The 20,076-nt window shown below is 50.0% G+C and overlaps 8 protein-coding genes across 8 annotated transcripts; 4 read left to right on the top strand and 4 right to left on the bottom strand.

Moving 5' to 3' along the window:
* Positions 1-894: 894 nt before the first annotated feature.
* On the top strand, positions 895-2,737 carry TRUGW13939_04078 (uncharacterized protein; the record flags this gene model as incomplete). The annotated part of the gene is made up of 3 exons (XM_035487255.1): positions 895-1,706; positions 1,773-2,048; positions 2,104-2,737. The coding sequence occupies 3 exons, from the start codon at positions 895-897 to the stop codon at positions 2,735-2,737; spliced, it is 1,722 nt and encodes a 573-aa protein (XP_035343148.1).
* An 802-nt stretch (positions 2,738-3,539) lies between these two features.
* Positions 3,540-4,970, bottom strand: TRUGW13939_04077 (uncharacterized protein; the record flags this gene model as incomplete). Its single annotated transcript, XM_035487254.1, has 3 exons — positions 3,540-4,439; positions 4,529-4,897; positions 4,965-4,970. The coding sequence occupies 3 exons, from the start codon at positions 4,968-4,970 to the stop codon at positions 3,540-3,542; spliced, it is 1,275 nt and encodes a 424-aa protein (XP_035343147.1).
* Positions 4,971-6,923: 1,953 nt separating this feature from the next.
* On the top strand, positions 6,924-8,420 carry TRUGW13939_04076 (uncharacterized protein; the record flags this gene model as incomplete). Its single annotated transcript, XM_035487253.1, has 1 exon — positions 6,924-8,420. One exon carries the CDS (start codon positions 6,924-6,926, stop codon positions 8,418-8,420), a length of 1,497 nt encoding a protein of 498 aa, XP_035343146.1.
* A 902-nt stretch (positions 8,421-9,322) lies between these two features.
* Positions 9,323-9,790, bottom strand: TRUGW13939_04075 (uncharacterized protein; the record flags this gene model as incomplete). The annotated part of the gene is made up of 1 exon (XM_035487252.1): positions 9,323-9,790. One exon carries the CDS (start codon positions 9,788-9,790, stop codon positions 9,323-9,325), a length of 468 nt encoding a protein of 155 aa, XP_035343145.1.
* A 1,069-nt stretch (positions 9,791-10,859) lies between these two features.
* TRUGW13939_04074 (uncharacterized protein) lies at positions 10,860-11,836 on the top strand (the record flags this gene model as incomplete). Its single annotated transcript, XM_035487251.1, has 3 exons — positions 10,860-11,021; positions 11,119-11,712; positions 11,774-11,836. 3 exons carry the CDS (start codon positions 10,860-10,862, stop codon positions 11,834-11,836), a joined length of 819 nt encoding a protein of 272 aa, XP_035343144.1.
* Positions 11,837-12,082: 246 nt separating this feature from the next.
* On the bottom strand, positions 12,083-13,867 carry TRUGW13939_04073 (uncharacterized protein; the record flags this gene model as incomplete). The annotated part of the gene is made up of 9 exons (XM_035487250.1): positions 12,083-12,108; positions 12,164-12,333; positions 12,381-12,601; positions 12,669-12,765; positions 12,822-12,897; positions 12,961-13,005; positions 13,059-13,430; positions 13,485-13,600; positions 13,677-13,867. The coding sequence occupies 9 exons, from the start codon at positions 13,865-13,867 to the stop codon at positions 12,083-12,085; spliced, it is 1,314 nt and encodes a 437-aa protein (XP_035343143.1).
* A 1,670-nt stretch (positions 13,868-15,537) lies between these two features.
* On the top strand, positions 15,538-17,882 carry TRUGW13939_04072 (uncharacterized protein; the record flags this gene model as incomplete). Its single annotated transcript, XM_035487249.1, has 2 exons — positions 15,538-15,915; positions 16,002-17,882. The coding sequence occupies 2 exons, from the start codon at positions 15,538-15,540 to the stop codon at positions 17,880-17,882; spliced, it is 2,259 nt and encodes a 752-aa protein (XP_035343142.1).
* Positions 17,883-17,946: 64 nt separating this feature from the next.
* TRUGW13939_04071 (uncharacterized protein) lies at positions 17,947-19,366 on the bottom strand (the record flags this gene model as incomplete). Its single annotated transcript, XM_035487248.1, has 2 exons — positions 17,947-18,180; positions 18,227-19,366. 2 exons carry the CDS (start codon positions 19,364-19,366, stop codon positions 17,947-17,949), a joined length of 1,374 nt encoding a protein of 457 aa, XP_035343141.1.
* Positions 19,367-20,076: the final 710 nt, after the last annotated feature.

The raw sequence follows: 20,076 nt of genomic DNA, 5'->3' as shown, positions 1-20,076 counted from the left end.
GAGCAATCGATGACCACGTGTGACCAAATATCTTTTTTTCAATCTGGATACAGATGGCCTACTCGAATCCTCGAGACCAGATGGACCTACCCAAGATACCTCAAATGGAACGCCCAGCCCTGGGTTTGATACCTGATACCTGAATGGATCCTTCTTTTTACTATGGCCGTGACCGTGGATTTGACCGTTTTGATACCTAACATTTCTTCTATGGATCCTTGACTACTTTCTGGCCTTTCTGCTTTACCTGTTTATTGATGAATCCCGGACCTCCTAAACCAGGAATTTAACCTATGGCCTTGTCGACAAAAATCTACCTTAGGACCTGCCTTCGGGCTTAGACTGTTTAATGTTGCAGTCTGTTGCTGATGCCATACGATCTGCTTTGAGGCCCTGGACTTTTGACTTACCGGACTATGATTTCTTCTCTCTTTACCTATAACCGAATACTCTCAAAGGACAATGGAACCCGTTTTACGCCGTTGTTTCCCAAATTTATCCAGGACCTATCGTCATTCTCCAAGAGTTACTTACCCTGGACAACCCTTTGGCGACACCGCCTGTTCCATGATTTGATTGCCCCTCTCCCTGACCACCAACTACCAACCTCAGCGACTTGGACTCCTGCGGACTTAGGATTGATTTCTTGGAAATACGAATTTGTGGGTGGACAATGCTTGTTTTAGCCAGGCTTCCGTGCTAACATATCGTGCTAGACTTCTACATGCACTGGACTGGCCACACGTTTCGCGACGCTTTTCATTTTTGTCTTATTATTGATTTGATTGCTTGCCACCGTTCCAATACTAATGCGTTGCAATGTTTAGTGATACATAGTTGGAGCCAGACCAGCTTTTTCTTTTTAAAATTCATTTCTTCACACATCTCGAGACCATGTCTTCAGGGATCAAAATGGAATCTGGGAACGTTGTCTCCCTTTCCTCACTACAGAACATGAACCACAAGTCCCGGCATAGCCATGCCTCGGCTCTTCAGGACCTATCTTCCATTTCAAGGACTGCCAAGGATGAAGAAATTTCCCAGGATCACTTTGTTTTGTCTTCAGGCCTACACCACACACAGGACATTGACCAATGGACACTAAGCACATCAGACTCTATGGAATCCAGTCCAATTGCTACCCAGCCCGAGACGCCAGAAGTCCAGTTGCTTTCATACTCTTTCTCTCAACAGCTAGTTCCCGGCAATTCAGGAATTAACGACACAGGTGCCATGTTCCACTCATTATCGGACATCCAAGCCGCCGGAAATTTGGGCGAGCATGGTGATATGGACTTTCCCCACACACAGGACTTTACCCAAGCCTTTTCTACCATGGTGGACTTTACGTATGATAATGATGAAGGATGTATGCGTGATGACACTGCATCCCCAGGACATGCTTCTCACAGCGAGGACTGCCACTTAGTTTCCACTCAGGACACCTGGAATTTGTCCTTGGACACGTCTAACTTTGCTGGAGCCGCTTTCGACCAAGTCTCTCACAGTCTTTCTGCACCGGTATCGCCTCCTTTGACAGAGTCAGGCCACATTTCTGTTACTTCTGCATGCTCCCAATCTGCATATCCCTTTCACAACCACGATGAGACCTTGATGGGCGATACCACCGTCTGTGGTCAAAATATTAGCCTTGGAGACCCTTTTCTTCCCTTGACGCCTCCTCTGAATGAGCAGGACCCCAACAGGTTTGTTTGCAACCTCGGAAAATTTCCGGAAAGTGTCGAAGATTCGGATGTACTAACATGTCCTAGGACTATCAGGCCATCCAAGCAAGCGCAGCGCCCTCTTTTGTCGGCGTCTGCATCTCGCACTGCCAGGAAATCTGATCCGGAAGCGTATAACACATCTTTGCCCATGGGAGGAGAGACAAGCCGACGATCCAAGGACGATGGCGAAATGAGGACCACCCCCAGGGACCACCCGTTCTACTCTTTGCCAACTCAGGGTGATGGCAAGTATTACTGCCCTTTTGCCACTGGCGAGCACGCATGCAACCACACGCCCACCACGCAGAAATGTGCTTATCAGTAAGAATCTCCGCGTTGTTTCGAACTTATGACCTGTTACTAATCACACGTATAGTAAATACCTGGACTCCCACTTGAAGCCGTACCGATGTAAAGTTGCTGCATGTTCGGCCCAGAACTTGCATTTCTCTTCTAATGCTTGCCTATTCCGTCACGAGCGTGAAGCCCATGGATTCCACGGCCACGGAGATAACCCTCACCTGTGTCTCTTTGACGGATGCGACCGAGCTGTTCCTGGATTTGGATTTCCTCGTCGGTGGAACCTTTTCGACCATATGAAGCGGGTTCATGACTACACTACCCAGGATCAACCAAGCTCTCCGGAGACCACAACTGCCAGTGGCCCGATTACTACCAAGAGAAAGGACAGCGCCGGTGTGCGTAAGAGGAAGGTCACCAAGCCCGTAGGCAGTGCCACGATGAAACGCACCAAGTCCGCCTCTTCTCAAGGCAACCCCGTGAAAACCAACACTGCCCAGCATGGACAAAGACTCCAGAACGCGGAGCGCAACTACAACAACTGCCGATCACGCCTACTTGAGGAGCTGACTACCATCAGACCCCAGGACTCTTCCATGCACGAGAAGGTCAATGCCAGTCTTCAGGAGCTCATCACCTTGGGATTGAACTACCGCCAGCTTGAAGCCAGCTCTGCTGCTACCCAATTGGCCAATGGCATCTGCTCTTGAATTGTTCGTGGACTTTTCTTTTAAACCATTTTGCCAATCATAGGGCATCTCCTTTTTTCATTCTGTGAGACACGAAGTCGACATGAAGCCATTCCCGTCGCACGGCCTAGGGGTTTTTCCTTTTTTGAGATTCATACCAAAGCCTCATTCGAACTCCAACGGCCGAACTCTCCTCTAGGCTCATGACCGAGTTAAGGGATTCTCACCTTGTCTTTGTGGCCAGACATAAGTGCGGAAGAATTTCGCAGAGCAGGTCGCTTATGCAAACCGCGAAAGCTCGCAATCTTGTTGCTCCTATGCTTGACAAAAAAAAGTCTTGATCGAGTTGGGCTTATTGATATTATTGTTTGTATTCTTTTCTTGTCGGATTTATTTTTCTTCATTTCTTTTGTTCCCTACGTATGTTTCAGCATCATCATGTATATTGCTCCGGGACGGAATCTTTTTGGGATTTGTTACACATCAATTCTTGGTTGGTTTGAGCGAGCATTACGCGAAACTAGGCATGGAAAGATGATCAGCGATGTAACTTTTTTTTTTGTTATTATTTTGGAAGGAAACAGTCTTGTTACGGTGTTATAGACACCCAGGGAAAACGACAGGGGCAACCCCGGAGGAATTTTGATATTTTTTTTGCATTTTTTATATATGTGTATGCTTGGATGTTGGTGTTGTCAATTTTATTATAAATACGAAAAAATCTTTTATAACCTCAAAAGTTACTTCAAAGTTTTAATATGATGGATCTATTCATTCGTCGTCATTCATGTATAGTCATAGTAATTTTATATGCACATCAATCTCACGAAGCAACATCACCCGCCAATTCAGTGTTCAAAAACCGAACAAAAGCGTCGCCAACCTGGTCGACGCCCAGCCCACCCTTGCTCTGGCTATGATTCATGCCTATATACGAGCGATTCAAACTAATCCACTGTCTTCGCAGGCGCTGTAGACGAGGCAGAGCGAGGATACCGCCGGCGCCAGCCAGAGCATCCGTACTCGCCGAGCGTGCGATATGCGCGGGAATAAAGACGGACGAAGAAGCATCGGGCACGGGGATGGTGATGCCGAATGTGCTTTCCTTGTGATATGCCGTCTGGTTCTGAGACTGTTGCTGCGCGAGCGCTGCCTCTGCCGACGGATTTGCTTGTGTGAAATTGCGGATTGCGGTCACGACGGCCGATGTGCGTTTCTCAAAGCCATTGAGCGCATCGGGCTGGCTTTGGGCCGGCTGCACCGTGGCTAGATGGGGTGTGATTCGGGGTCGACCGAAGCGGCCACCGCGGCCGTTTGTTGTTGCTGTCGTGAATGCCACGCTGGCTGTGTCAGAGGGAGGAGGAGGTGCGGTATTATTGTCGGGGTTGGTATGAAGAAGGGCGGCGAGGGAGTTGGGAGCTTCTATCTCGACCGGTATGCCTGTGGCCGCAGTCCAAATTTCTTCGACCGGCGGCGTAGCGTCAGACCAGGGCACAATAAATAGCGGTTTGTCCCAGCGACTGTGCATAGTAGGTTCTTCGTAGCGGAATATCAGGTTGTTGTGTAGTTCGGAGGGGTAGGCTTCTTCATTATCCGGAGCAGCAAGATCGTCCGTCGTGTCCGTCGTCTCAGGGAGTTGCACGTTGTCTTGCTGAGTCGCGCGCTGGCGCAAACGGGCATTATTGATCGCGACACATTTGTCAATGGGCGTTCCGACATGAACCTGCCCAGTCTCTGGTTAACTTGATCCTTTTGGCTGTAGAGATTTCATGCGATGCGGGGCAGAGAAGAAGAATTTCTCTCAGGACTTACCACGCAGCATGTGGTGCCCACTGATTTTGCCTCACACCACAACTGGTACCGATAGCCCTTGATATAATTCATTCCATCGAGTATAACGAACGCATCTTTGGCCAGAGCGCGCTTCACTCGCGCAAATGCCACCGCTCGCGCCTCTTTCTCCGTACGCGCGTGATCGTACACGGTCCGAGGATGCGAGGGGTCGTGGGAGGGCACGATGTGGAAGGAGAATCGTTTGCGTGGGTTTCCGTTGGCAGATGTGCTGTCGCTGTCGTTTTCAATTGCAGCAAAGACTTTGTTCTGGGTGGACTCGAGAAGTTCGGCGAGCTGTTTGGCGCGGTAGGATAACCCCGAGCACGGGTACCCCGTGAGCATTATTAACTGCGGTCATGTTAGTTCTGAGAAGAGTATACGATGATAAACAGGCCATGAATTGTATGGAACTGACAGGCATGGTGGTGGTTTCAAGACATAAATGTCAAGTGATGTGATGGAGGGGAGAAAAAAAAAAAGCTCACCCCGCATGATGCCGGGATAAGTTTAGGCTATCGCGGGCCGTCCATGATTACTGCATACTGCACAGTGCTCTGTTCGGTCGGCGAATATTACTAGCAATACGGAGAACTTAGATTATGCAATAAATTTGAGCATGAAGGACTAATGATTAGTTTTCTGGCATTTCAGTGGATGTGTAGAGCAGTATGAACGACACTAGTAGACATTACTAGACTCTGGATTTGGTCCCATTGTTCAATTACCCAAAATTTCGGTATTTTTAGACCAGTTCGTAACCAGTCGACTATGAAATCCTTGGCGTTTTCATGTGATTATGTGAATTCCTCGTCAGCATTGAAATTTTTAGGGTTTGTGGATTCTGTGATAGACGAACGCAGCTGACGTGTCTGGCGACATCAGGATCCGCGTCATGGCCATCGCGTGGTACACGGGCGCGCAACGGATGTATTCGGACGTATTATTGTCTAGCTAGTCATTGCGTGACATTCAATAATATACAATAATGTTGGACATCGGGGAATTCTTGTTATAAGAGTAGTACTAGCTTGCGAGGTTATAAATAGGCCGAATTTAAGCACAGACCGTGTCGTTGGTCATGAAGCGAGATTTGCTTTTAAGTTGTTGGTTCTACAACATGACACCTGGGAAGTACTCCGCACGAGTATCCTGGTAGTAATTATCAATAATAATGTGAAAGGAAATGGAAATGGAAATGGAACTCGGTGAGTATTACCTAGTCGTAATAGTAATAATTAGAAAGGAGGGGTTTATAGGCAGATCGCTCCATTCGGAAGTACTGGCAAGGCTGTGGGGACACAGGCGGAAAAACCGGAGCATATTATTATTGTTATAATATATCACTCATTGATTCTTGTGCTCGTCACACAAGCATTATGATCCAATGCCACCTGCTGTTGATTCTAAGAATCGAGTCCCTGTAGACGATTTTCAGCCGAGTCCGAAGCAGCCACTCAACACTCAATGCAACAGCCCTCAGCTGCCAGAGAATCACGAAGCTAGTCATGCCGAGTAACTAACAATTCAAATACTCCCTCACTGGAGGATTAAAAGCAGTTCTTAGTACGGAGTAAATTAGTATCAAATTAGTATCAGGTTGGTATCGAGTTTGTATAGACTTGTACCACCCTAGTCCAGATCGGGAAATACTGGTTATTTATAGACACAATCTCACGCTAGGCGAGTTTAGGGTTAGCGTGTAATGGTGAAACGCTGGCGACGAGAACGCTTCAAGAACAAAGTAATAGCTATAATAATAGTAATAATGATGATAATTGTTGTTGTTGCTGCTGCTGTTGTTGTTGCTATGCTCATGGCGAGATAATTGTATGAACTAATGATTGAGCGCACTGTGCCTTTTACTCCATACTTTCTTTCTATACTCCATGCTGTCAATTGGTAGTACTCTGTAAGTATATCCGTAAATAATACAAGGGGCTCCCTTCCTGCCGTGTCTGTCGGCGGCGGCGCATCCTTCGAGCGACTTCGGTTCTTGCAACCTCCTGCGTCGTCGATCAGTGCGGTTGACCGTTTTTTGATGACAAGATGCGCCCCTTTTTGCTAATGTTATTAATGTCAACTAAAAATACGCAGTACGGAGGACCGCCGGCACATTGATTATGCTTTATTATGCGTTACGCCTGCCCCGTGCCCGCTGCTCGCTGTCACCGACATAATATTAATCGCGATGCTGCTGCTGCTTCGTGACACGTCGTGTTGACGCTGCCCTCACTATGATTAATGAACCCCTGCGCCCTCCGGATCTGCCTGTGTTCTAGATGTGACTAATGCGCCATAAAAACCCACCCGGTGCTTATGTGCTTACGACAACCCTGTGCGCCTCTCTACAAGTGCCTTCCACCGCGACTCCACCATGGCGGCCACTATGTCGGCCACCCTGAGCTTCCCCTTTCAGGCCTCGATGGACGCGGATGATATCGACTTCAACATGTACTACGAGATGCCAGCGTCAGATTTGGAGGAGGAAGAATCCCTCCCCGTGGCTACGTTAAACCCCCGGTGGGACAGTTTGCCCGGCAACCAAGAGTTGTCCGTGATGGCCTCACAACGCTTGACCATGATGGCGATGCGCCGGGAGACGATGGACCAGCCGCCTCTCGAATATACCCTCGTAGAGGACGAGGACAAAGAAGTCCTAATATGCGAATCGCCGCCACCTCTACCAGAGGAACCTCGTGTCCGACTACTACCTATCCCGCCACGCTCTCGGTTTTATTCCACCCCGATTACGGACGACGATGCGAGCACGACACCTGTGTTGCTTTATGGCCTGGAAGAGCCGTCCGAGTATGCGCCTCCTCCGCGGCGGAGACTGCCTGCATTCAGGCCTGTGAGTTTCATAGGAGGTTCTGCTCCAACGAGCCGTCCATCGTCAAGCCACCGCAACCAACCGTCATCATTATCGAGGCCGTATCAATCACCGACCCCGAGAGAGCCACGGTCTTCTACGCCATTGAAAAGACTGTCCACCCTGATAGAGAACGCCTCCCACCAAGTTCACTCTACCGTTTCTTCATACGCCCCCAAAGGAGCAACGATAGAAGAATCCACTGTATTAGGCACATCGTCAGCTTCAACCAGCAGGTCAAGAGTGACCCTAGCAACAATTGACTCTGACGGTGCAACTGCTCCTTCACCCCCGCTGTCAGGATCTCCAGCATCTAGTATCCGCGACCCTCCGGCTTCTACAGACCCGCCCAAGCCAGCAATAGATCCGCCTCCTGTCCCAACAGTGGCCAGGGCAGCTACGTCAATCGTGCCCTTGCCGTCCGAAAACACATCGGACATACCTCCACCGCCACCGCCCAAGCCCGTCCGGCGCAAGACAGCGCCAGACATGAATTCATCTCATGAAAGTCGACCGTCCACTGCGACAAAATCCCGGATTCCCTCGGGTTTCAGTTCAATTACCAAAATGAGCCTTCCAAAGCTTCCATCTCTGGGATATCGAGCGCGTGGGAATGAAAATAGAAACGATTCCATCAAACCCACTCACAAGAGTGTCGTCCCCGTCGTCCCCAATTCCACTTCGCACACCCTGGCTCAGTCCCTAAAACGACCATTACCACCGCCTCCTCCACCCCATGACTACTCCATTCAGGCTTTCCCCGTCGAAATCCAGCCAGATGTCATCCCATCTCATACGAATTACCACCAGCGAGCCACCTCGAGTACAACAAACAGCTTTTCATCACGTCCAACGGGGCTTCGGAAACCCAGTAGTAATCATACCCATCATCAAGAGCAGTCTCAATCCCAAAGAGGACGTGAACGTGGACGCCATGAACAGACGACGCGCGCAAAAAGTGCCGGCCGTATGACCCGCGCGTTTTCACAGTTTGTAAATTAGTAAGGGGGGGATAATCGACCGTTTTTTTTTTTTTGGTATATTTTCTCTTATTACTACTTGGCGCATTGGGTGACACCAAAAGAACCCATTTTTCCCCCCCGGAGGGCGGTGTTTGTTTCTGCATAGCGTGTTTTTGCATTTTCCCTCGCTTTCAACTTCACTTCTTGTCTTTTGTATATCATTTATGTATTTTTGAATCATACTCTGAGCCAGAGTAAGAGGAGCAATATTGAGTCAATATCAATGACCGAACCTTGCATTCTACACAAACACAACAAACAGTTGTGTATTAGAAAAATGGTTGAGCAAGGAAAATAGTAGTAGTGTATCCACTTTTGAATCCTTCTAATCTGTCAGGTTTATTAAATATAGCGGGGCTTTTTTTTTCTTGTCTAAGAGACTTTTCTTTCCCCTTTCAAGGAACCGGATGTGGCCGGGTATTAGACAAAGGGTGACGAAGATGAAACAGAGGATAAAAAAGGAAATCAATGTCGCGGACTGACAAATACGAGATGGAATAGAGTCAAAGAAATCAAAAGGTATCGCCAATAATCGCAGACGCAGATATGCATAGGAAAAAGGAAAGAAAGAAAAAAGAAGAAAAAAGGTAGAGGTCAATAAATGTACAAGTCAGGTGAGGTGACTGAAGAAGAGAAATGTCGAGCCAGTCGCACAGGTTTATCCACCGGACGCCGTAGTGGGAGATGCAAGTTTGGAGTGCAGTATAGAGTGGTGTGGTGTGGTCTAATCTAATAGACGGTGCGGAGAGTCGAGTAGAAATGAGAATGAGGGTTAAAAAAAATCACAAAACGGAGAAAAAGCCACCCGTTTTCGCAACGCCGTTGCTGAAAAAAAAAAAAAAAAAAAAAATCGAAGTGAAAAAGAGGGGGAAAAAAGCGAGGCTATAGAGTGATGCTCTCCATCTCGGTCATGACCGCATCCATCTGCACTCGCTTGACAGCCTCGGCAACTAGGGTGAAGTCCCGCAAGAAAGGCGCAGTGGCGGATGCGCCGTCCTCGCCCATTGCCTGTGCTTCTTGTGCTTGTATGGCTTCTGTTTGGGCATGTTGCTGTTGTATTTGCTGTTGCAGATGTTGTTGCTGCCGTGTCTGATTGTTGCCAAATGCCGGCTGCTGAGGATTCCCGACTCCGCCATACGCAAAGGCCGGGTATTGTGATTGTGCCATATTCGACATTGTTGTTGTTGCTGTTGTCGGTAGCGAGGATATGTTCGTACTCGATGTCGCAAACGCACTGGTATTGGCAGCGACACTCGTAGTCGTCGAGGAGGAATGTAATGACGTAGTCATACCGGGAGCTGGCTGCTGTTGAGCGGACGAACGGAGGTTATACCGTTGATTGTTATCCATTTTCTTGTGTGATTTATCGATTTGTCGATTTATCCGTAGATAACCAGAGCGGTGCGCGAAAGAAAGAAAAAATGCTGAGCTTGGCGTAGAGCTATGGTTACCTTTTTTTTTTTCTCCAAAAGGGGAGCCGAGTAAATTTCACCGAGGCAAAATCCCGGGCGACTAAAATGTGTCGAAATAGCTTATCTCACAAACTCAGATAACGGGCTGGACAGTTTCCGCATGTGATTTGAGGGCTATGTTGTGTTCTCCCGTTTTTGCCTTTCCTACCCTCTTGTTCTCTCCTATTATCCGATGCGAAACGAGACGAGGGATGACGATATCCAAAGTGGCGACTATGACTTGGTTGTAAGAGTCGAGGTCGAGAGTAGAGTGGTTGTCGCACAAAGGCCGGGGGAGCGTGGGGTTGGAGCCGCTGCGAAGGCGTGCTTTCCTCCTGATGGCGGGATGGCGTTTCTCGCCCGGATGGGAATCCCGGGTGGTACAATGGACGAGAAGGGTAATGGAGATGAAGCGAAGCGACGCAATGGCTGAGCAACCCTAAACTCCCGCAGCCAGAGAGATAGGGGAGGGGGAAGTGAGATGAGGGCCGGAGCGAGTGAAAGACAGAGTGTGTGAGAGAGAGAGAGAGAGGGCGAAAGAAGGAGGGAGAAGATGCAGGAGCGAAGTTGGTGATCTGATAACACCTTTTTATTCTCTTGTCTTGTCGCTATAGCCGCCGCGTTACCAGCCCGTACCGCACCGTCTCGTCCCCGCACCACGTGAGGCCCCCCAAGCAGCCAATCTAACGTGGGAGGCCTGTAATGAGACGGTTATATTACCAGCGGCTGCTGGAAATTGCCTCTTATTGGCTTGATGGCGTTACAGAGCCCCGCAGTGGGGGAGTGCCAAGAGCGTTCCCGCTGCGGGACAGCGGCCAATCAGACGCTCCCGAAGCATGCCCCCCGCCGGCTTGCCCGATTCGGCGCGCACGTGAGCTCGAATAGTTTCTTTTTCGCAGTCGATCGCTGCTTTTTCTCCTCTTCTTCCCCGCAGAAAACAGACTACCTACGTATCCCAAATGACAATCATGGCCGAGGAGAAGGACGATGGGTTTCTCGATGGGGCCGTCGACCTCTTCACGGCCCCCGACGGCTTCTATCCCGAAGAGAAACAGCCCACCTTCGCCGAGCATCGCATGCTCTCTGGCGACACCGTTCGAGTGCGCCTCGTCGGCAGCCATCCTTTATACGTATGCGCCGGCTGATCTTGTTTTTTTTGCTTTTCGTTTTCGTATTTTTGCTAGACACAAACATGGATCGAAAAACTGATATTGATACCTTGTGGAGGGCAACATGCTATGGAACGCCGGCCGCGTGAGCTCCGACTACCTAGAGCAAAATGCAGAGCGCCTGGTCAAGGGCAAGGATGTCTTCGAAATTGGCGCGGCCGCAGGCGTGCCGAGCATCATCGCCGCCGTCAAGGGTGCGCGAACAGTAGTCATGACAGACTATCACGATCCAGACCTGGTCGACAACATGCGACAAAACGCCGATGCCGCCGCGGCGCTCATCCATGCAGACTCGCACCTGCACGTTGCCGGATACAAATGGGGGGCTGATACCGAGGAAATAATGTCCTTCCTGCCAACAACAACACTACCACCGTCCTCCGACGACACTGCTGCTGCCGCCGGTTTCGATACCCTGATCATGGCGGATGTCGTATACAGCCATCGGGAACATCCGAATCTGATCAAGACGATGCAGATGACATTGAAAAAGTCGGCGGATGCGGTGGCTCTGGTGATTTTCACCCCGTATCAGCCATGGCTTTTGCCCAAGACGCAGATGTTCTTCCCGTTGGCAGAGGAGAGTGGGTTTACCGTTACAAAGGTGTTTGAGAAGGTTATTGACAAGGTTTTGTTTGAGGATGACCCGGGGGTTAGTCTTTTATCAGCAATTGCAATGCCATGTGACACTAAAAAAACTGACTGTTGAATAGGATGAGCTTCTTCGACGTACGGTTTTTGGATATGAGGTTCGCTGGGCTGCGGCTAGTTTATGAGATACGATACGACTTTAATTGATATATATATATATATATAGACACTCCAAAAGCATTGATTTCATAGATGTGTGTAGTATTAGGAAATGCAATATCTACTTTCCATTATATAAACAAACGATTTCAAAATGTTGACGACACGTAAAGTAAATAGTCATAAATGTAACGTAGATATCATGCAATATTTAATGCCGAGATGATTCGCAAAGACATGGACCATATGCTATATGTACAGGTGGCCACGCTTTACATGACAAAGAGTAAATTTACATCTAGATATGGTCAGCACAACACCTCAAAAGAAAGAAATAACAAGACATCACGTACCCAGCGGATGGCTGCAGCTCAGCTGCGGTTTCTGCGAGTATTTCTTCTCGAGTCTTGCTCGGATTGTATTGAGCAACTGCAGGTAGCTCTGATTTGGGTACTTTTTCAGAGACTCGATGAACGCCCAGCTCAAGGCTCCGCGCGCCTGGCCGCCTTGGAAGGTATCCGCCCTAGGAAGAGATTAGACGAGATTATCAATAGAAGGGAGGAAACGTACGATGTCTGCGAGTCTTTTGACCCAGAAAACATGGTCACGTCCGCCGGGGACGTCTTGGTCATGAGGCTTCGCTCGCGCGCCGACCCTCCTATAGTTGCCTTTTTGAAGAATCCGATTGCCGTCGTGGCGACGCCGCCCAAGTCGCCCTTTTCATACGCACTGAAAGCGCTAAAAAGATCTTGGGCTGCTTCCTTGGCTAGGTTTGGTTCTTTCAATATACCCTGCGTACAGAAACATTGTCATTAGTATACATATAGCGAGAGATAGCTATGTGTTGGGATGGCAAACCTGGGTGGAGTAGATAAAAGGAAGATCCAATGCGGTTCCAGAATGGCAGGAATCGAAAACAGCCGTGAGACGGACACCTGGGCGCAAAGGTTTGACCCTACAAAATGGGTTAGTAATAGAACTAACTCATGTACATGAATGATTGCAGCATACATTATGTCATGCATGTCATCGTCTACGATATGCCCGGCGATTTTGTAATCGACCGGGTAAATTACATCGTCGAATCCTGTTTACTTTGTTAGAAAAATTTTTCCTTTCTAAATTCTGGCCTATTCACACCGGTACTGACCATCGTCCTCATCTCCATCGAGATCGGGTGTTCGACCACCATGTCCTGAGTCTCCAGTGAGTATTTGTATTGGCTAGTTCTGACAGGAGAGTAATTACCCGAGAAATGGATAAAAAGCGAATCATTTGGCATGGCATCCCTGACTAGCCAATGCATTGCCCGGATAATGTTGGCCTTGGTTGGCTGGCTCATCGGGTTCTGCTGGTCATCCGTCAGGATGACCATGTCTTCCCGGCGGTACCCGTACACTTCGTTCAAGAAAATGGACATTTGCGTCACATCGTTGATGCATCCTCTGAGCTGATTGGACTGGCCGAAATAGTTGATGCCTACCAGCAAGGCTTTCCGGCGTCCGGAACAGTTGGAATACTGGAACTGGTAGCTAGCGGGAGCACCGTGCCCAAAGGCTTGCGGAAGCTGTGGCGGCGGCGGTGGTAGCGGGAGCGCTGTGACCGACGAACTATGCTGGCCTTGTCTTTTGTTTAGATGGAAGAAGAGGCATGGGCGAATGGCGGAAAACTTACGGTACGAGGGAGCCGGACTGGGCCGAGGCGGCGTCGGAGGGGGCAGATGGTGAGGATCGGTCTGAGCACGGAAAGGCCGAGTGAGGTTGTGGTGGTTGTATGGTGTCGGGATTGGCCTAGGACGTCAAGACAGACGAACAACGTTTCAACACTGGGATTCAAACTGAGTGACGTGGAATCCTAGTTGGTTACTTACGGGAATGTCGCTTGTCTAGGTGGCAGCCCAGGGGGATGCGACGGTGGCGGCAGTGGCGAGCCGGAGTAATAGGGTCTCGAGTGCAAACTCGGATGGGAATGCTGATTCGGATGCGGAACAGGCCGTGGCTGTGGACTAGCATGCGCAAAAGCGTGCGGATGTGGATGTTGTTGGTGGGTGTTGCCATTGCTGCGGATGTCCAGCCCAGCCGACTTGATATGGATGCATCAGTCTCTACTCTCCAGAGCCACGAGGAAATGACAATTGATTGATCTGGCCGAACACGCGGGGTACACAGCACAGCCTCCACCGGCGTGCAGCCAAGTGTGTCTTTTTATATTTTCTAGCCCGGGAGGTGACGCTCAGTGCAGCGCGACTGGCATATTGGGTGAGCTGGTCACGACCTCGAGTCAAGGCACGGCCAGAGAGCGAAACTTCTCTTCTTGTTCTTTTCGTCCAGGCGCAGGGCGAGAGGGGCGGGCACAGACAGAGAAGAGAGAGAGAGAGAGGGAGAGAAAAGAGAGAGGGAGAGAGGGAAACAAGCGGAGAGTCGAGTGGAGAGGGCTTACGGCGCGGCCGGGACCCGTGCCGCGTGTCTTGCCAGGCCAGGGCAGGCAGGCACCGGCCGCCCGCTCCTTCCTCTTTCTCTCGCCGTGTCTCTCAGCCTCACTCAGCCTCAGCCTCACCTGTCTTGCCACAGTGCCTTTCCCTTAATCTCTCTCTCTCTCTCTCTCTCTCTCTCTCTCCCTGTCTCACTCCCCCCTGACCAATACTACTCAATGCTGTCGCTCGCTCTCGCAACCTGCCCATGGCCCCCGCCACGCAACCTGTTCTCTGTGATTGACGCCCTGCTCGCCCATCACGTGCTACCACGCATCTTGGTAGTGTTCTCGGAGTTATGTCGTTTGTGTTCGGCCTTCGGACCAAAAAAACATAACATGTGTGCTTCGTTGACCCTTGTTGGGAAACGCCTTCCTGCGGTTCAGCCTCGAACTGGCCCAGCTGCGTTCCTTTTGTCCAAAAAACAAGGCTGACCTCGAGTGTGCCTTGCCGCCTCAATTTTGCGGCCGCTTCTCCGCACTCACTCTCCGAGGCGGACTACACCATAAACGTGGTACGGTGACCTTGTACCCCTACAAACGGGTCCAGAGAAGGAAAGCACCTCAACCTACGGCGCTTACCGCGGATCAACCATCTCCTCCATATTCGGCAGACCAGGGCGTTCGTGGGGGTGAGGGAACCAGCCTTGATGGAAAAACGCAGACGCTTCCTGTCTTGCCCATGATATCGCGACACGTTGCTCGCGGAAATCGCGCATTCGAACCCGCCTTGCTTATAAGCACGGCCTGGTTTTTGAGGGCCCTGTAGTACTAACCAGTATTAGATTTGTGCCAGGGATAGATACCAGGGATACAAGGGGGAGGCAGGTGCTGGGCCCCCTTGCCACCGGTGTAGAACGAGTCGAGAAGCACGAGCTATACATATGCAGTCGTATCACCAACGCCATGTCCCGCAATGCAATGCATAGTCGAATTCCTCCAGAAACGCGTACGCCCTGGGTGCGTAGATTAGTAGGCCCCAGAGGGGGCGGAGAAATAGAAGCTAGAAGGCTAAAAAAAAAAAGAAAGACGTAAACCGGATTATTGGAGGATTGGAACACAAAAGAGGCTCAAACTCGTAAAGCATGGCTAACACTAAACGGCCTAAGAGTGGGCGTATGACGAGGCGCATCCACTTTGCGGCTCAACAATGGACCACTTCGATCCCTCGCTGGGAACTCAGCGACACCGGCGGCGCCGACGGTCGATAAAAATAATCCCTCAAAGAATAATACGACCATTTTGAGTTTCAGCCTCAATGTCGTGGCGGGAGCCAGACCGTCTTTTGAGCCGCACTTGGTATATGACTCCGCCGCGGGGGCCTTCTTTGTCACCTCGAGTGCTAGGAGTAGAAAGCTTCTTCTTGCTCTTGCGCTTGCTCTTGCATACAGCGGCCGATGCTTGCTGTCTCTCTCGTACCTTCGTCCCCTCCGCTGCCGCGAATGCTCGGCCATCTCGCTTCATGGTCATGGTGGCCTCCGGCAATAGCAAGACCAGTCTCTACAGTCTCCCCTATGATCTCCTCTACCAGATCGTCTCCGACCTCGACTACACCGACTACATCCATCTCAGTCGCACTAACAGGACGCTGTATAGCCTGCTTCAGAATGAGCTCCTTGCTAAACGCTCTATCGAGGTACGTCGTCGGGCACCCAAACAGTGAGGCTGTGGTGCATCGCGCCACCACTCACAGACCTTATTATTCATTGACAACGTGACTAGAAATCCGTACGCGAGGCCAAGGAGGCCCAGCAGGCCTTTGCTGGCAAAATCTCCTTTCGCGAAGCCATTGGCCGCATCTACGATAACAAGCAGGCTGTCGCCTCCGCCAACCCGTACGCCGTCGCCGTGCTGGCATATGCCTCCACATTCCTGTATCAGGATGGCGTGCTGTCCTACTATTGTGCCAACGAAATCCGGATTTTGAATGTCCATCAGGCTGCCCACACAGAGCAAGTCCTCGACGTCCGGAATGTGTTCCGGCGAATCATCCCCGCCTTTCGTGAAGACGAGGCCCAAAACGTCTCGGTTCAGCTCTCCTTTTTGTATTATTCTGCGGGAGTGTTGGCTATCCTGGCTGAAATCGGCGATACCAATGCCTGGCTGATTCTTCTCGATGTTACACCGCATGGACCTGCCTGCAACCGCGGCCGCCTCAAGTTTCTGAGACAGCTGGAATGCACACGACGCTTATTCGTGCGTCATAACGGCTCTCATTTGTTCTACGGTGTATATTCTACTGTAGGACTCTCCAGCGACCCCCAGTGGTCAGTGCAATGGGTGGATCTGGCAAGGAATAATGACGAATTGGCAACCGAGCCCATTCTATTGGACAGGTTTGCTGGCACTGACATTGGCCAAAACGTGTGTTTTGAAATATTCGATAACCACCTATATGCTGTGACTAGTGCGCTTGACTCGGACGAAGAACAATTACACCGGGAATCTTTCTACGAATGGACGTGTATCTCGCCTGCCAGCCGTGTTCGTCGAGCGAAGATCCGGAGAATCTTTCGGCGGTTGCACACCGAAGGGCCAATCAACGACACTTGGTCCGAGATGTCTTTGCGGCTGGATGAGGCTACCGGACGGCCGATGATCACCGAGTGCCGTCGTGAGTGGCTTCAGGGCCGCACGGACAATGTGCGCACCTACTACACCGAGCCACTGATGCGCCCGTCAGAGCTGTCTACTGCAATGGCCGAAGATGATTCTGCGACGAATACGCGTGAGGCTGAGCAACCAACACCCCGTGACACACCGCTGATCTCAGCAGCCTCCTCGCGCTATCCTCTTATTACCGGGGGCGCCGGCCCAAGCAACATCACCGTTGCTGAGTTTGCGTCAGCAGCGTGCAGAAAAACCCCGGACGGCGATGTTGTCAGGCCAGATAAGTACAAGCACACCGAGTATGCCGACTCTTCGGTCCCTAAACGCGACTTTATCCTTGCCAGAACAAAATACCGAGCGTACAACCCTTCTGCCGCTGCCTTTGTCGACCTCATCAACGACCCCGAGCCGAGCACCAGCGTCGGAGTCGTCCAGGACCGACTACGCTTGCGCATCTGTTCTCGGAAGCGCAAGCAACCGAAAGAAGTAGAAGACCCCCAATCCAAAAGACAGAAACAGAGCGAAACATCAGAAAGCGAGGAGCAGCAGTATGTTAGCAATGGAGTGAAGCTGTGGCCGGCAGACGATGCAGATCAGGACGTGCTTGACCTGTTATGCCCGGCGAAGCGGGCTTCTAATGTGCATGGGGCTGCTGATGAGAGAACTCTTGTCTATTCTGTTGATATCGATACTGATGAGCCGCATCAACAGGCTATTATTCTAGTGGGGTTTGACCCTCGAATAAGACTTCCCTGTATGCGTAGTAGGAAACGGAAGCTGGGTGATTTATTAATAGATACAAAGGATAGGCCCATGGACATTGATCTGCCTCGTCTGGAGGATATTATAGACAGCTCAAAAGTCTCAGTTGAAGGATCACAACACAATCTACCCCGGCCACGGTCGGTACGGACAGAGGATGCAATGCATCTTTCTATTAATAGGGGATACTGGTTTGACAGAGGGCAATCATGTACAAACAATATTGCATAATAACAAACTTTATTTTCCAAAAAAAAAAAACTTACTGTTCCATAAAGGTTAATGTTGGGAGAAACTAGGTTATCATTCTCCAGAAAAAGTAGCCAGCTGCCAGCACTACAGATGCAGCTAGCAGAGCCCAGAACAGAAAAAAGGACTCGATGAAGCCAAAACCACCAGCAATAGCATCTCCTTCCTCGCGTCCAGTTTTATTTCCTAATCGGGGATTATATTTCATTTCAAATTTCGTTCCTCCCCTTAGACCCTCGTTACTCTCGACGACGGCCCAGTATAAATGAGATCGGAGAAACTACGCCTTTTAGTTGAAATACCTCTGGAGAAGATGTTACACTCACCTCAATCATAAAATTGTCAAACGAAGGAACCAACCTCTGCGCCCACGCAAGCACCATCACCAGCACACACTGACCGGAAAATACAACATACGAAATCCAGCCCGGCCTCCCCAAACCGAGCTCGTCACACAGCTGATGCCCATTGAGCCAGCGACTCCCAGCCTCGGTGAACCCTCGCGAGATAATGAGCGGCGGCGGCAGACTCTCGATACAGCGCACAAAGTTGTAGGCAACCGTTTTGGACGTCTCGGTCATATTCAGCTCGTGAAAATAGCAACTTTCCATCACAGCCCGTGCCTGCTCCGGTGTTGAAAAGTACTCTGTCGGTGTGCCAATGACATGTGCCAGATATCGGAACAAGGCCAGGTAGTCCTCGATCTCATCTTGCCGTGGCTGGATGCCCATCTTCGGCAGCTGCAGGAACATGGGGTTGCAGGCAAATGTCGTGATTGAGTGGATCGAGTCCATCGTATTCACAGGGATACCGAATTGGGAAATATCGTAGTACTCCGGCCGGCGACTGGCTAGCTGCAGCACCCGCCGGCGAACCGACGAATGTAGTAGACGCACGCGAATTGTCGATTTGAAGCCCTCGCCGCTACTCCTACTTTTATCTCCAGGCTTGACTGCGTCAATGCTTTGCGTTACCTGTAGTAGCCATTGGAACGTCTCCAGCAAGCGACCCCAGAGCATACGCGTTGAGAACCCGCCGGTGCGGACAAGCACCTCAACAACCCCAGTCGACGCCGAGTTCTCGCAGACAAAGCCCTGAAACGCGAAGCCCATGATGTTGGCCAGCGCGTAGCGGTAGAAGAATCGCTGTCCGCGTTCAATCTGCTGCCAGTCAACCCATTCCGGCACGCTGTGGACTTGGTCCCAGAACTCGCCCAGGATTTTGTCTTTGGTATGGTTCTGCTCGAGCAGTTTGTATAGATCGAGGCTTACTTTTTTGTTGTTGTTGTTGTCGGCCTCTTCTTGTGCCTTTATGGCGAGGAGTCTGTCGAGGGCTTGGGCGCCGAGTTCGTCGTATTCGTAGCGAAGGGGTTGTAGTGTTTCTGGGGTGAGGTGCTGGTTGGTCCATGCAAAGTTGTACGACCATTTTTGTTTCCTTTGCGGTTTGGCTCCGTTGCTGATAGGCATCGTGGCTAATTGTGCAATTATAGCATGGCCTGTCTCAGCCACGTTAGATTTAACGGTTTTTATACAAACAACTACAAGGGAATCGATAGTTCGCTTGAGTATCGACTATACATAACATTTTAATGCCTAGCATAAGCCTAAAAAAGAAGAACAATACATAAATTCTAATTGATGCATTTTACCAGTCTTGGGATTAGCTTGCTATTTAGCATATCCGGCTGCTATGATGCATGCAAGTCGAGCTCATTGTTCCAAGAAATACGAGTTTATTTTAACAAAGACAAGTTAAATAGTCGTAAATATAGTGGTAATATTTCACGAGAAACCTTATGTCCCCTTGGGCTTTCGTTTTAACTATTCTTTCATCTCATCTTCGTACACGGATAAACGGAGATAGCTGCACGAATCCCTGACCTCATACCAAAGATGTCGGAGCTTATCCAGTTTCATAACAAAACAAAAGTTTAGATTTCTCCGAGATGTGCAGCCAGAAATGGATCATCGGGTCCGGCGCCGACTAGTTATTGGGAATGTAGACAAGCTCAAAGAATGTAGGACAAAGAAACGCCACAAAGTTAGACACTATGCATCTACTTGCGTCTCGCATCGGTCTTTTTGCTTTGTTAGAGAGATCGCCATCCCACTTGACCACAAATTCTTTTAGAAGTGATAAAAGTTCCCGGATTCTGTAAGTAACCTTTTATAGGTCA

Source organism: Talaromyces rugulosus, chromosome II (assembly GCF_013368755.1).
Source record: "Talaromyces rugulosus chromosome II, complete sequence".
Taxonomy (NCBI): Eukaryota; Fungi; Ascomycota; class Eurotiomycetes; order Eurotiales; family Trichocomaceae; genus Talaromyces; species Talaromyces rugulosus.
The sequence above is the reverse complement of the archived record's forward strand: the minus strand, read 5'-3'. Positions and strand labels throughout refer to the sequence as shown.